Raw genomic sequence first — 14,341 nt, forward strand, 5'->3', positions numbered from 1 at the left:
GGAGGTGGAGGTGGAGGTGGAGCTGGGGGAGGTGCAGGAGGTGGAGGTGGTGCCCCCCAGGACACAGTTCAGCTGCCCCGTGTGGTCTGGTGGTGACAGGCCTCTGCATTTGGCTGTTGACTGGAGAACCGGCAGTTCAAAGCCACCAGGCTCTCGGAAGCAGACAGGTGAGGCAATCTGCTTCCGTAAAGACCCACAGGCCTGCTTGACATTCAGTGTTCTAAGATACTGGACACGGAAATACGATCTGAGATATCACACACACACACACACACAATAAAAAGTTCAGAAACACAACCGACGGCCTGGGCAGCCCCGTGGAGCCGTTTCTCACGGGCCCGTGGGGTTGCTGCTCACGGCAACCAACTGGGCAAAACTCCCTTGCTGCCGTCGCGTCGGTGCCGGTGGCGCGGACCCTGGTGGCCAGAAGCCACCAGCGGCTTCTCGGGAGAAAGATGAGGCTTTCTGCTCGCATTCAGAGTCAGTCTCTGAGCCCCACCGGGGCGCTTGTGCCCTGTCCTACAAGTGGCTCTGGTGGACACAAAGGCAGGGGGTGATGTTGCAGGGACCTGACTACCAGATCTTTCTCCGGACGGACTCCGAGCCCGAACTGCCAGCTGTTCAGTTAGCAGTCGGATGCTTAAACCTTGCACACCCGGGGTCCCTGGAACTGCACGCAGCCTGCCTTTCCTGGGCCCCCAGCTACCGAGGGGCCTCACGTGGGGGGCTAGCATCTCAGTCCCCCGTCCCCCCCCAGCACCAGCGCCCACCTAGCAAGCATCTGATTGTCCTGCGGCCCCGGAACACATTTCATTACTGAGGAGACACTCGGAGGCTGGGTTACATGGTCTTTGCTTGGCTGACCTTGTAAGCTGTTGAATTGGAAAATGTGGTTTGTATTGTACAGCCTCTTAATAATGTATTTTTTTTTGTTTGTTTGAAACAAGGGACTTTTCCATTGCAAATGAGACAAAGGACACTGTATTTAGCACCAAAAAAAAAAAAACCCCCGACCCCCCCCCACCAAAAAAAAAAAAAAAAACCCACCCCTGTCTGTTTGGAAACATAATTTTCATTAGGCAGTGTTTTCGCCATCGCAGGGATTAAATTTTTATTTAAAAAACAGCTTGCGTCTCCCTACGCCTCCGCCGCACACATATATTTATGTAGATTTCTCCCTGGTTTTTTTTTTAAAGGGAAAGGCCTGGAACGATACTAAGTGGTCTCAGCTGGAAGAGGGGCGTTCTGCTCCACCTGCGTGTGTCTGGGGGACTAGTTTTGCTTTTTAATCAAGAGAAGAGATGAGTCAACGGGCGCTTCTGGGAGCCTGGGAGGCTGGAGGCTGGTGCACCTGGAGGCACGCAGGAAGAAGCTCCCAGTGATATGGAAAACCAGCCCCCACGCTCCTGCAGCTCCGTTCTCCTGGGACGCACAGGGAGGGCCGCCTGGGGTCAAGGTCAAAGTGACATCAGCAGGTGCTGTGGTGCCGCTTAACTCTCTGCTGGCCACTGGGATGTGACGCTGGCTCCCCCACACAGAGCCCCCCGCGTCTGTTACTACCTGGCAAGGTCCCTGTGCCCCCCCCCCCATTCCGCTCCCACCCTGTCTCTTCCTGCACCCAGGAGGGTGTGGACTCCTGAGCAGCCTCAGATCCAGGCTTGGCCCCAGCTCTCCTTCCCCCACCTCATGAACCACCTGTCACTTTGAACTGGTCCCCTCCTCCCCTGCCTCTTTCTTCTCTGCCTCTGCCCCACTCCTCCCACCCACCCCCAGCCCTTCAGTCGGGCTGCCTTGTTTTTCTGGGGCTGGCTAATGGGTTGCTAACCACAAGGTCAGCCATTCAAATCCACCACCTGCTCCTTGTGAGAAAGACGGGCCTTTCTACTCCTGCAGAGCGACAGTTTCAGAAACCCCCTGGAGCCGCTCTCCCCTGTCCGACAGGGTCACTATGAGTCGGCGTGGACTCGAGTGTGGCTTGGGGGGTGTGCACGGACAGGGCGCAGTTCTCACCGCCCCTTGGTGAAGGCATTTGAGTTTGCTTCTCTGTCCCCCGGTCCAATTCCCACCTCACACAGGTCTGCCTTCCTCACGTCTGACTGTACACGTCTAGCCCTGTGTAGTCCAGGCTTTTCTACGCATGGCATTATTGAGAAAGGTAAAAAGAGAAAAAGATAAGATTATGCTAGACTTTTATTTAAAACACAATGTTACTAAATATTCTTATTTCAACATGGAATCAACCATCCAAGCCTGGCAGGATAGCTGGCATCCTTTGGAAGGATGTGGGGCCTCCTGAGTGTTCTGCCGGAGGACCCCTGGTGGTGTAGTGGTTATGCTTTGGGCTGGTAAATCACAAGGTCGGCAGTTCAAAACCACCAGTCGACCCCGGGGAGACTAATGAGGCTATCTACAGAACAATATGATGGAGATATCATATTGAGTTCCTAATAAAATGGTTCTGAAATAGATACCCAAATAAAGAGCTACCGTCTCAGAAACCCACAGGAGCAGTTCAGCCCCGTCTCCTCGGGTCACTGTGAGTCAGCATTGGCTCGATGGCCGTGTGTCTGGCGTTTGTTTGACACTTACAGCCTGTCCCCTGCCGGATGCAAATTCTCACAGGAAGTATTTGTGGGGCATTTTGGCTTTTAGAAAGCCCGCAGCTGAAAAATGACATGCCCTGACCCGGTTTGCTCCAGACACGCTGCGCAGTTTTTCCAATAACTGGATTGAGTCTTTCTGGTTCCCATTTAACTTCAGTAAAGTGGCAAGACTCTGTCTCCTGTACGTTAGACATGCTGTCCCTGGAGAAGGACACCATGCTCGGTGGAGGGGCAGCGAAAAGGGGGGAGGTCCGGCAGCGGGGCTCAGCCATCATGGCCACTGTGCGGACGGCGCAGGACCGGGCGGTGCTTTGTTCTGTTGTCCGTCAGGTTGCTATGGTCAGAACGGACCCTACAGCACCTGATGACAACCGGGAAGGTGAGTAAGATGCAAGGTCCCGTTCTTCAGAGGAAGAACACATGGGGAAAACTAAGGGCATCAGAAGAAAGGGAGGGTATTGTTGTGAACCGTGGAGTTGATTCCGAATGACGGTGACAAAAGGGAGATGCCCCACAGTTTCCTAGGCTGTTCCTTGATGGGAGAAATCACCAGCCCTTTCTTCCTCAGTGCTGCTGCTCCGTGTCCTCTCTGTCTGCCTCTCCCCTGCAGTCTCACTCCTGGGGGCCAGCATGTGAGAGGCTGGTATCTGGGAGTATCACCATCTTCACAGGCATAGGTTGGTTTTTAACACAGAACACACACACACACACACACACACACACACACAGTCAACCAGGAGCCCCGGTGGGGCCATAGTGAAGCCCAAGGCTGCCAGCTGGACAGTTGGAGTTAGGAGCCCACCCAGGGGCTCTGAGGAGGGGACACCTGGCACTCTGGTCTCATAAAGCACCCAGCCTGGGAGACACTGTCCTCGGTCACACGAGGTCCCAGTGCCCTGTGGACTCCTCTCAGGTGCGCACACCTGTCGCTTCACACCCTCCGATGGGCTGTGGGGCCTCCGGATGAAGCCCAGCATCTTGCCAGACCTCCACCCGAGCCTGTGGACTGCTCCAGCTGGCTGCTCCCACCCCTTGCCTGACAAGCCGCCCAACCATCCTAGAGCCCCACTCAGGGCTCTTGTACTTGTCCCAGTGGATCCCACCTGAGCACACCCCAGGCCGTTTCCCATAAGCCCCCAGACTCAGGTGAGCCTCCTTGTGTTGCTTATCAAAAGACCCATCCTCTTCCTTGGCGTCACCCAGAGTGGCCGCCTTGGTCATTGGGAGGTTATCTGAACAGTGCCGGTCTCCCCAGCTAGCTCCCCGGAAAATTGACCGGCTGCCCTGCGAGCTGCTGATGCCCTTGTCTCCAGCCAGCATGGACACTGGAGCAGTGGGGGACACAACCACGTGTCCCTTGGTGGGCACCCACCTCCCCTGCTGCCCTGGTGTGATTCATCTGGGGTCTCCTCGAGGTGAGACCTGAGCCCACCTGGTGCAGCAACCCCCCTGCACCCCTACCTACGTCTCCCCGGCGTCTGACCCGGGCCTGGCCCCGGGGTCACCGCGGAATAAAAGTAGTCATTGCATACACTAAATTTTCCACTCAGCATTCAGAAAACCAACCTGAACTCACTAACCCTGGGGAGGCAGGACTGAATAGAAATGGGCCCAGCCCTCGGCCGCTCACAAAAACAGCCATGAAGCCCGCTCGCCCTGCCCACCCCCGTCCAGCAGCCCGCCCTGTACATGGCCCTCGGCAGCCATCTGTCACCTGCTCTCCCTCGGGCCCTGCATGAGTGACCGGGGCACAGGAGCAGAGAAAGGGGAGGAAGTCGAGGTGTGGAGGGCAGGGTCTGGTGCCCAAGGCCACGTACCAGGAACCTGGAGCTGGCCCTGGTGGCCTTGCCGTGGCTGAGGCCGTCAGGGTGTGCCAGGCCCGGGTACCCAGGGCACCGTGTCATTGCCCCTGTGAAATGCCCTTCCTGCTCTGTGCTGCCACTGGGAGAGTGCACACGGGCTGAGCCCTGCCTGAGAGCCAGATGCCACCCCAAGAGGCATCATGGCCTCCCTCACTGCCCCACGGCAGGTCCCGGAAGGGTGGCGTGTGCGGCAGAGCGCTGATGCCCGTCTAAGGCTTTCAGCATGAGCACTGTTCGCTTCACTCGTGTTTATTCCAATGCTCGCCACGTTGCCGGAAATTCCTAAATCTAACGTGGCCGCACTCATCCGCTACTCTCTCCGTTAAGGCCCATGTTTCCATTTGGCTTAGGGACCCGTTCGCCCCTTTGGCCCTGGAGAGATTCTTCCACACTTTCTTCTGAAAAGCTAGAGTATGCATCCTCCTGCCTCCCAGTCTCTAACCCCCTGGGCTTGGGGCTGGGGTGAGGAAGGGGGGGCTCCTGGTCCTGCCAGTCTCAGCAACACCCCTGCCAGCTATGAAGCCTAAGGTCTCACGAGTCGGGATCTGTCCGTTTGGTCATGCAGATACAATGGCAGCCTTTTCTACCCGAGACCAAGAGAGCAGGGTGGTGCCCGGCAATCAACACCAACCACCCTGATGGGGGCCACAGAAGGTGCTGGACAGAAAAGGAGAAAACAATGTCGAACAAAATTCAATAAAGACGCTGCCTGATGTGAGTTATGTAAGAGCTCACAATACAATGATTTTTTTTTTAAGTAGATAATAAATACTCAAAAGCATCAGGACCTGGCTTACTGGTCCAATAGAGACGGCGGCCTGTACGAGCCTGGAGCCCTTAGACACCCCTCAGCCCTGGAACTGACATGACACTCCTTCCCCTCCCACGACCCCAGATCACTTTCCAGTCAAACAACAGAGAGCCAGACAGGAACGTGCTTGGCAGCATAATTGCCCGCATGGGACCCAAAGGGCAGCATTTGCCCCAACGCAGAGTGTAAAATGAGTGTTCCCTGTAAACTTTCACCCTAGCCATAATAAACAACTTTTAAAAGAAACTATGGCGGTTACTCTTGATTCCAATAAGCCTGGGTCCCCGTAAGGCGGGGCCCCACCTCTCTGCAGTCTCACACTCGCGGCTCCTGCTCCCGCTGCTCCGCTTCAACTCTTGAAGGGCTGTGAGTTCTGTCAAGACCCTAACAATTCAACTCACCTTTGGCTACTTTGACTAGGACCCATTGTGCCTGTGGACCCGCCTGAAGCAACTAGGCATCTGGGTCGGAATCCACACTCAGTGGTGGTGATCTTTAGACATCTCCTATCCATACCGACACCATGGTCTCATTTTGCCTCTATCTTCTGCACTGTCTCTCCAGCCACTTTGAGGACCACTGAGTCAGGAGGGATCCGACCGCAGTGAGTGGGCTGAGCCCCACCACCACCACCACCACCACCACCACCACCACCACCACCGTTTGTGGTGGCGCTTGGTTGCCATCAGATCAAGCACAGCTCCGGGGACCCCATTTGTGCAGCGTGGAGCTGCTCCTGGGGTTTTCCCAGGGACAGACTCCCAAGCCTTTCTTGCAAGGCATTTCCGGGTGTGTTCAAACTGCCCTGCCACCCCCGCTCCCACCCTCTCAGTGAGTAGTCAAGTGGTTGACCTTTTGAGCAAAACAAGGCACTGTGGCTTTACTGTCCTGTAATAAATTTTTACGATGTTCTCCAAAAATGTCTTGCATATCTTTTATGAGATATGTTCCCAAGTACCTTACATATTTTACAACTACTGAAAATGGTAACTGGTGGTTCCAGGCCCACCCCCCCCATTCCCTAATTATTTTGTAGCTGGTACAAAATGCAAATGGTTGTTTTACACATCGATTTCTTGTAGGCAACTGTCTTGCTAAACACGCTTGTTATTTTTAATAAGTTGTCTGAGTGCTTCTGCGTTTTCTCGGTGGAAGATTGTCGTAGTGAACGTTCCCGCTCTTCTCTAACCCCACACCTCATCCCTCTCCCTGGTCTTCATTCCAGAACCTGAGTGAGGAAGTCGCTGAGGGAGACCTGTGTCCACTGGCCGGTGGTGAACCCATCAGTCGCTGATGGCCGCCGGCCCTGCAAAGCTGGCAGCCTGGCGAACCCACGGGGCAGTTGTACTTGGTTGAGAGGGCCGCCTGCCAGGAGTCGGAATCAGCTGACAGTGGGGGTTTGGGTTTGGCGTTGGCTTTGGGGGGCGTTAACCTTGTCTTACTTCCTAGCTCAGAAGCGCAGCATCTCACCATGAGCACCGTGACCACAGTCGCCTGATGGGACTTGATCAGCGTATTCTCTTTGGATATGCGTGGGTCTTCCGATTGCGGGAAGGAGGCAGGTGTGGACCTGTTCCTGAAGCCTTGCCTGCATCTGTTGAGCCGGAGACGTGGCTTTGGTCTTTTGATCCACTCACCTGGTGAATGGCATTGATGGATTTTTCTGACGGGAAGCACTCTGGGATTACTGGGCCACGCGCAGCCTGGACATGACGCGCTAGCTGATCCCCCCAGGCCAGTCCCCTTTGTGTTGGTACGTTCACAAACGCATCTGCCTAAGATTGGCTTCTAACTTCCCTTGCTGATGCTGCCCCCAATCGTATGCCTTCCTCCGGCTGGCTTCAGACTCTCCCCAGGGACTCCAGAGTCAGAACACTATAGACACATCCGGACCACAGAGGAGCCACAGGCGGGCCACAGGGGGTACCTTTAGGCAAGAATTCTGAATTCTCCTGGAATCCAGACTGCCTGGAGCCATGGAGGCTGGGGAAAAAAATCCTTTCAAATGATTTCCCTGTGTTCATCTCCAAACCTTAAACCAAAAATATCCCCCAAGTCTGCTTAACACCAAATAATCGCTACCTTTAGCTCCACAGCTACAGTCTTGGAAACCCACGTGGCGGGGGCAGTTCCACCCTGTCCCAGAGAGGGTCACGATGGACTGGGCACTGACTCAATGGCAGTGAGTGTGGTTTTTCGTTAGCGAGTCAAGAATGCCAGCCCAAAGCATCATGCTCTTTTAGGATCCATCTGCATGGCACCACCCTGACAGGAGGAACACGGGAGCTTAGAGACGGCTGTAGGGTGCCCTGGTGGTGCAGAGGATAAAGCACTGGGCTGCTAAGCACAAGACTGGAAGTTCCAACCCACCAGCCGCTCCAAGAGGAGAAAGATACGACCGTCTGCTTCTGTCTCAGAAGTGCTGGGGAGCAGGTCCCTCCGCCAGTGGGCTCACTGTGAGTGGGAATTGACCTCAGAGCAGTGGCTGGCTTGTGTGCTTGGTCTGAGGCCGGGAAGGTGAGTGGACGTGGCTGCTCAGCATTCTGCAGTCACCCCTGGAGACGTGGTTGAGTTGGTGTGTGCTCTGTTGTCTACATGCTCAACAACCAATAAAAATTTTTTTTAATGTTAACAAAATTGTGATAGTTAGGTTTATTGTGCCTTAGGAACACGTGGGCAGAGTTTAATCAGGTCACAGCTTGAATGGAGGGCAACAGAGATAAAGACGGCCAACATCCCAGCTTCATCTTCCTCCCTGGTGACTGGAGCAACGTGCCGCTGCTTGAGCTAGTGAGCTGCACTACCTGTGGGCCAAGCCAACCTGTGGATCATGTCCCTAGAGCTTAAGGCCCCTTCAAGACCTGCTTTGCTGTGCTGCTGGTGTATACATTGCTTGAGCTTGAGGCTGGTGGAGTCTGTTGCCGTGCATTACTTGAATTTGAGATTGCATCAGGCTTGCTTTACTAAGCTGCCAACTGTTGCTGACCCACCCTGCTGTCTGTGGGCAGACTCTGCTGGTCTTGCCCGAGGGAAGACTCCACTGTCTGCTTCCTTGACCTTGGACCCCCAAAGCCTACACGAGTTGAAGGACTTCCAACATATTAACTGTTCCAAGAAAGTGAGTTGAACTGAGCCCTCTGTACTGCTATGTAGACTGATTAGCTGTTATATTCATTCTTGCTGTGTAAACCTGTTATATATGTATAAAGATAAGTGTCCTGGTCTTGTTTCTCTAGAGAACCCTGCCTAACACAAAAATCATGTCTAGGTCTCTCTTGTAAGGGTCCTTTTTGAAACCCCCAGTGGGGATGCCTAGTAGTGTTTAGAAGGTCAGACTTAGAAAAAGAAAAAAAGTTGAATCTGTCGGCTGTCTTAGCATTAGTCAGTTCAGAAACAATCTCTCCTCCTTTTGTGGCTTATTCCCTCTCTACCTTCCATCATGTGCCTCTGCTTCCACGCATGACGGGAAGGAGTCATGGTGGCACTGTGGGTTAGGTGTCGAGTTACTACTGACGATGAGGTTGGCGGTTCAAACCCACCAGCTGCTCAACAGAGGAAAGGTTCACAGTCTTGGGAACCCTCCACAGGGGCTTTGCGTCAGAATCTGCTCGGTGACAGTGGGTTGGTTGGGGTTTGGGTGTGTAACGTCGTGCGCTATTTCTTTGTGCTGTCACAGCAGTGTGGCTGCCACAGTGGCTGCAGCAATGGGCTGGACTGGGAGGAAGACTGGGAGGAGGGCTAGCACAGGCCCGGTCGGATTTCATTCCGTGTCTGCAGGCTCGCCGTGAGCCGAGCTGCAAGAGGCTGGACAGCACTGAAGACGTCACCCAATGACAACATGAGAGCGTGTGAGTCCGGGTGGACTAGAGAAAAATTCATGGACATTCTTACGTGTGTAAGAGAGAACTTTCTATCACAGAGCAATTGTACATTGAGAAAACATCCCAGCCCAGTCCAGATCAAGTCCATAAGTCTGATATCCGCCCATATGTCCAATACCAGTCTGTAAGTTCCTCTTCAGACTCACGCAACACATGCAATGATGCCAAATGCAGGAAGATCACAGGCCAGTGGGTGGAAAGTCTTGTGAGTCCAGTGTCGGTGGAAGCATCTCAGCACTGGTGTGGGTCTCCCCGTGTCTCTTCCAGAGAGCGTGTGTATCCCCCCTGGAGGGAGGAAGGCAGGAGTTCCCAGGATCCTCTCTCCACCCCTTCACAAGTTGACAGATTATGCAACTGACACACGGGGACAGATGAGTCAAGGTCGCCTGAACTGGTGTGTGTGTGTGTGTGTGTGTGTGTGTGTGTGTGTGTGTGTAGAAGAGAGAGAACGCAGTCTACTCCCGAACTGGTGTGTGTGTGTGTGTGTGTGTGTGTGTGTGTGTGTGTGTGTGTGTAGAAGAGAGAGAGCGTTCTACTCCCGTAAAGAGCGGCAGTCTCAGACACGCAGGGGGCAGCTCTCTCCTGTCCCACAGGGTCGACGAGAGCCGGCCTCGGTCCACGCACTGAGCCATCTGCAAAGGTCCAGGTCTAGTGATGAAGGCGGCACAAAGGCCACGGGAAAATCCCATTATCTTCTCATCCCATTTTCCCGCGCACCTTTAAAAGGCCCCTCCTGTGTGTGTTATTGCTGCACAGAACCCCCCACCTCCCCCCCAGTGACAGACCCCCGAGGAGATGGACGGGCCTTCCCCTGCTGGTGGCTTGGAACCATGCACCTTTGGGTGAGCAGCTGAGAGCGGAATCATTCCCTGCACGTGACTCCTTTTGCTTCTCCTGCCTCTTCCCGCTCAGAACACTTAGGCCCGTGGCTACTGCCGCTCAGGAATCAGCAGAACACAGCGCCAGTCTCCAGTGTCCACGTGGGGGACGCCGTGAGACTCGCTGCGCGTGCGCGGGAAGGGGCGCTCACCCTCAGGCTCCTCCACTTGGTGTCTATATTGTGCCTGGTTTTATGAAGTTTGTGGTTGTCGAGGGTACTCACAGCAAGACACACACACACACCAGTTGAACAGTATTGGTCACATACACTCTTACTCTGCTCTGAGTCCCTCCTCTCGTGAACACACACTCCCTGTCCCCGATTGTTTCTGTGCCCTGAGGCTCTTTCTGAACTGTTGCTTCCCTGTTCTCAAGCCCCATATAGACAGTTCTTAAAAGAACCTATTCTCAACACAGACATTCATCACTAGTTAGTCAGTGTTTGATTTTTTTTTTAACTTCAGGGGATTGTTTTTGGTTTATAATTCAGAGATGATCTCGGTGCGACCATTTCAGAAGCGTACCCAACTTTCTCGGCTACAGGAACTTTGCAGTCCTCGAAAACGTGAACATCTGTTGTGCACATCCCTCTTGTGATCAGAATCCTTACATGGACCTGTGATCAAAATGTTCACCAGGGTGGCTGGGCACCTTGGGCTGCTTCTGGCGGGTGACTAAGGACATGGGGGTCTCAGCTCCACCTTGGTGTCTCCTCCTCTCGCTGGTATGCCTTCCACTGTGCTGCCTCCTACACTCGTTTTTTAAGAAAAAAGGTGCAATTTGTAGCCCCTTTTAATTAACAATCTTATGCATGTCTTTCTTTTTTCTCTTCCTCTATCCCTTATTCCTCCTCTCTTTCTTCCTTTCTTTTTCCTTCATCAATCTTACCAGAGGTAGACTTTTAGGGGCCCTGGCACCTCACTACTAACTGCAAGGTCAGCAGTTCGAACTCACCAGCTGCCCTGCAGGGGGGAGATCTCTGGCTCTGCTCCGAGAAAGACTGGCTGCCTTGGGCACTCCGCAGGGAAGGCCGGCTCTGTCCCATTGGCTGCTGGGAGTTGGAAGTGATTCACCGGCAGCAGATGCCCGTAGTTCACGTATTCCGCCAGGAGCTTCGAGAAGCAGCTTGAGCCTATCGACGCTCTCCTGGATAGCTTTGTTTACAATTGCATTCCTGTCTTCTTTATTAGCTCTTTTCTGCCCATCTATTTCGGTTTACTCTTGTTTCTTTCGCTAACTCCTTAAACTGTGCATTGTCATTAATTTTCAGACTCCCTTCTTTTATACATAAATCTATAAAACTACCTCAGAATATTGCTGTCTCTGCATTCTACAAGTTTTGATATTATTTTCACTTTTTCCTACTTCTAAGTTCTGGGTTCTGGGGGGGCTGGGTCGGTTTTTTGTTTTGTTTTGTTTTTTTCATTATTTTTAATGCATGAAACCCATGGGATGGGAATCAATTGGTTACCAAACAGAGTATTTGGAGAGATGACTACAGTATATTGAAATAATAAACCCGGCTTGAACAGTTAAGACTTTGATCTCCCCTCTAATACACTTTGGGCTCGATCTGGTTTTCAATATTTTGTTTTGTTTTCTTATGGGATTTAATCTCTGGTGTATTCTGTCATTGGGGACAGCCTTCTTGAATCTTTGGTAGGTATTTTTCTGTTTTTCTGTTAATGCATGAAACATATAGGTTTATCAATCCTGAGACTTTAATTAGCATATGGGTTTCTGGGGGTATAGTGGGAGATGTGGGGGTGGGGTTATTCAGCTGTGTACCAAAAGGTTAGTGGTTCACACCCACCAGCTGCTCACCGGAGAATGCTATGATATTCAGCTTGTGTCTAGATGGGTGTTTTAGAAGTGTCTTTTTTAATTTCCAAATATATTTTAAAATTAATATTTTTATTACTGATTTCTAATTTAGTTGCATTGTGATCAGACAATGTGGTCTGCATGGCACCAATTCTTTGAATTTGTTGAGACTTAATTCGTGGCCTAATATCAGTTTAATTTTTAAAATATCCCACATGTTCTTGAAGACAACTTTTATTTTCAAGTTGCCGGGCATGGTAACATGTCTCTGTTCAATTTATTTGTCCCTTTACATTTTAGACCATTACAATTTCATTCCTTTTTTTTTTTTAGTTTACAACATTTTCCAGCATTTGGCTCATTATTCCTTCTTAAAAATTGGACCTTCCTCTCGGTAAATTGTCCTGCTTGTGTAGTCTTTGATTTAGGAGGGTCTCCGTGTAGTGAACAGTCTCAAGCTGGTTCGCCCTTACTTATTTGTTTCACTCTCCTTCTGAAATATTATTTTGCTGGGTCCACAGCTCTAGACCGGCACTTACTTGTTCTTGTTGTCTTTGATATTCTTTTGTCTCAAGGGCTGGTCCTTTTATTCCTCGGATGAAAGTCAAAGAGGCTTGGTCCTATTCACTGGCCTGGCTGCTACCAGTGGGCAGGTGTCCATCTACCTGTTTGGTCCGTTCTGGAAAACCGTCAGAAGCTTTTTCTGCTGCCAGGAAACACTGACTCAACAGTCTCCCGTAGCTTCTGGACAGTTCAACCTCTGTGCTTCTCCTTTCTTTTCAGTTTCCAGCCCCTCTCTTTCCTGAATTTTGGGTAATTTCGTTACATCACTGTTCCCATGTGTCAATACTCTGGTCACCTGTATCTAAACAGTTCCCTAACCTACCCACTAAGTTTTTATTTGAACCGTTATATTTTCTATTTCTCAACATTCTATTTGACTCCTTTTCAAATATGTTTGGTCATTGTTATAGAATCATGTCATTTGCTTATTTTTTTTTTTAGACTACATCTTTCATTTCATTAAGCATTTCATACATGGTCTTGTGTGTTCAGTGATAGATACTCCCAACATCTGAAGTCCTTGGGGTGTCATTTTTTGTTGTTGTTTCTTGCAACTCTTATCTCTTAAGAGATGTCTACTTGTGGGTTTAGTGGTCTTTAACTGGAAGCTTATCGCTGTTTGTTTTTAATCTATGAGAAACTTTGGAACCAAAAATGATTGTGCTCTCCTCAAAAAGTGGTGTATATCTGCCTCTCCCGGGGATCTGAGGGGCATCAGGAGCCGGGCATCCCTTGACCCGAGGTCATGGGCAGTGCTGATATTGGCATTTGACCCTACCTTCAGCTCATGTGGGGTGTTGGGGAAGCAGGAGGCCTCTTTTCCTTTAAGCAAGACTTTTGAGTGATTCGTATCCGAACCAGCTGTGCCGGGGCAGGGAGTGCCCTCGAAGTATTCAGACAGCATACCACAAAGCAGGGGCTGCTTTGTGGGGACGGAATTACGGCTATGGAGTGGGTGCCAGGAACCGAGGGAAGGGCCGCTTTCAGCCTTTCCCGTGGGAATGGTGGTGACTTGAGCCAGAGTGGTATCAGGGAACACGGTCCCAAGTGGACGGATCCGAGTTCTCCCAGGACCTGCCGATGTGTGGCATCGCCTCGTCAACTTGTCAGCCCCTAAATACGTCGTTCACCACGAACTTCCCTCAGCTTGGGGTTTCTCTCGCAGGGTTCAAGTAGGAGCCTCGCCGAGCAGGAAATGCCTGACCGTACGCAGGGAGGTCAAAGGTGATGGGCACAGCTGCTGTTCTACCCCGCTGACCGAGGGCGTGGAAATATCTCGGTGGGGTGGAGGGCGGGGGAACTTGGCTAAATCGGTACAACGTCTTAAACGCAAATACAATTCTATGTTAGGAATTTCTCCGTGCCACCCTCAGAAAATTCACACCAAGATACATCTAAAAACACATGCCTCGTCTTATTGCTTATAGCCGTGCTTCTGTGCTTGATTTTAGGTTACAACCTACATGACCATCACCAAGGAATTGCTTGACCAAATCCAGGTCCATCCAGATGAGGGGTCCGTGGTTTGCCTCTTCCAGAAGGGATGAGTCTGGACACTCAGGCTGAATGTAGATGGAAGGCAAATGGGACCGCAACCGTGAATATGCATTTATACTTATATACTATTCAGAGAAGTGAGCTTAGCAGAGGGCATCTGTCAATGGGTGTTTAACGTTTCTGTGAATATATCCATGGAGGGGGCGGAGCAAACAGGGGTTCCGAAGTTACGAGAACTTCTTAGACACGACCAAACCGCTTGAGGGAATGAATCCCTGGGCCCGGAGACCCAGGACCGTGGTCTCAGAGAACATCAGATGCCAATTGGCACAGCACAGTTTACAATGATGATCTTCTAAATCCCACTTTGGTGAGTAGCCACGGGGGTCTTCAAAGCTTGCGAGTAACCATTCACAGGTC

General features: G+C 51.6%; 1 protein-coding gene across 1 annotated transcript in view; it reads left to right on the plus strand.

Moving 5' to 3' along the window:
* The first annotated feature begins 2,876 nt into the window (after positions 1-2,876).
* The window catches only part of APCDD1L (APC down-regulated 1 like), a 44,161-nt gene continuing 32,696 nt past the window's right edge, over positions 2,877-14,341 (plus strand). The window contains 1 exon segment of the mRNA XM_004718111.2: positions 2,877-2,982. Within this exon segment, the coding sequence (XP_004718168.2) occupies positions 2,877-2,982 (106 nt within the window).

Source organism: Echinops telfairi, unplaced genomic scaffold (assembly GCF_000313985.2).
Source record: "Echinops telfairi isolate 266 unplaced genomic scaffold, ASM31398v2 ScPeMD7_7413;HRSCAF=8451, whole genome shotgun sequence".
In the NCBI taxonomy this organism is placed as follows: domain Eukaryota; kingdom Metazoa; phylum Chordata; class Mammalia; order Afrosoricida; family Tenrecidae; genus Echinops; species Echinops telfairi.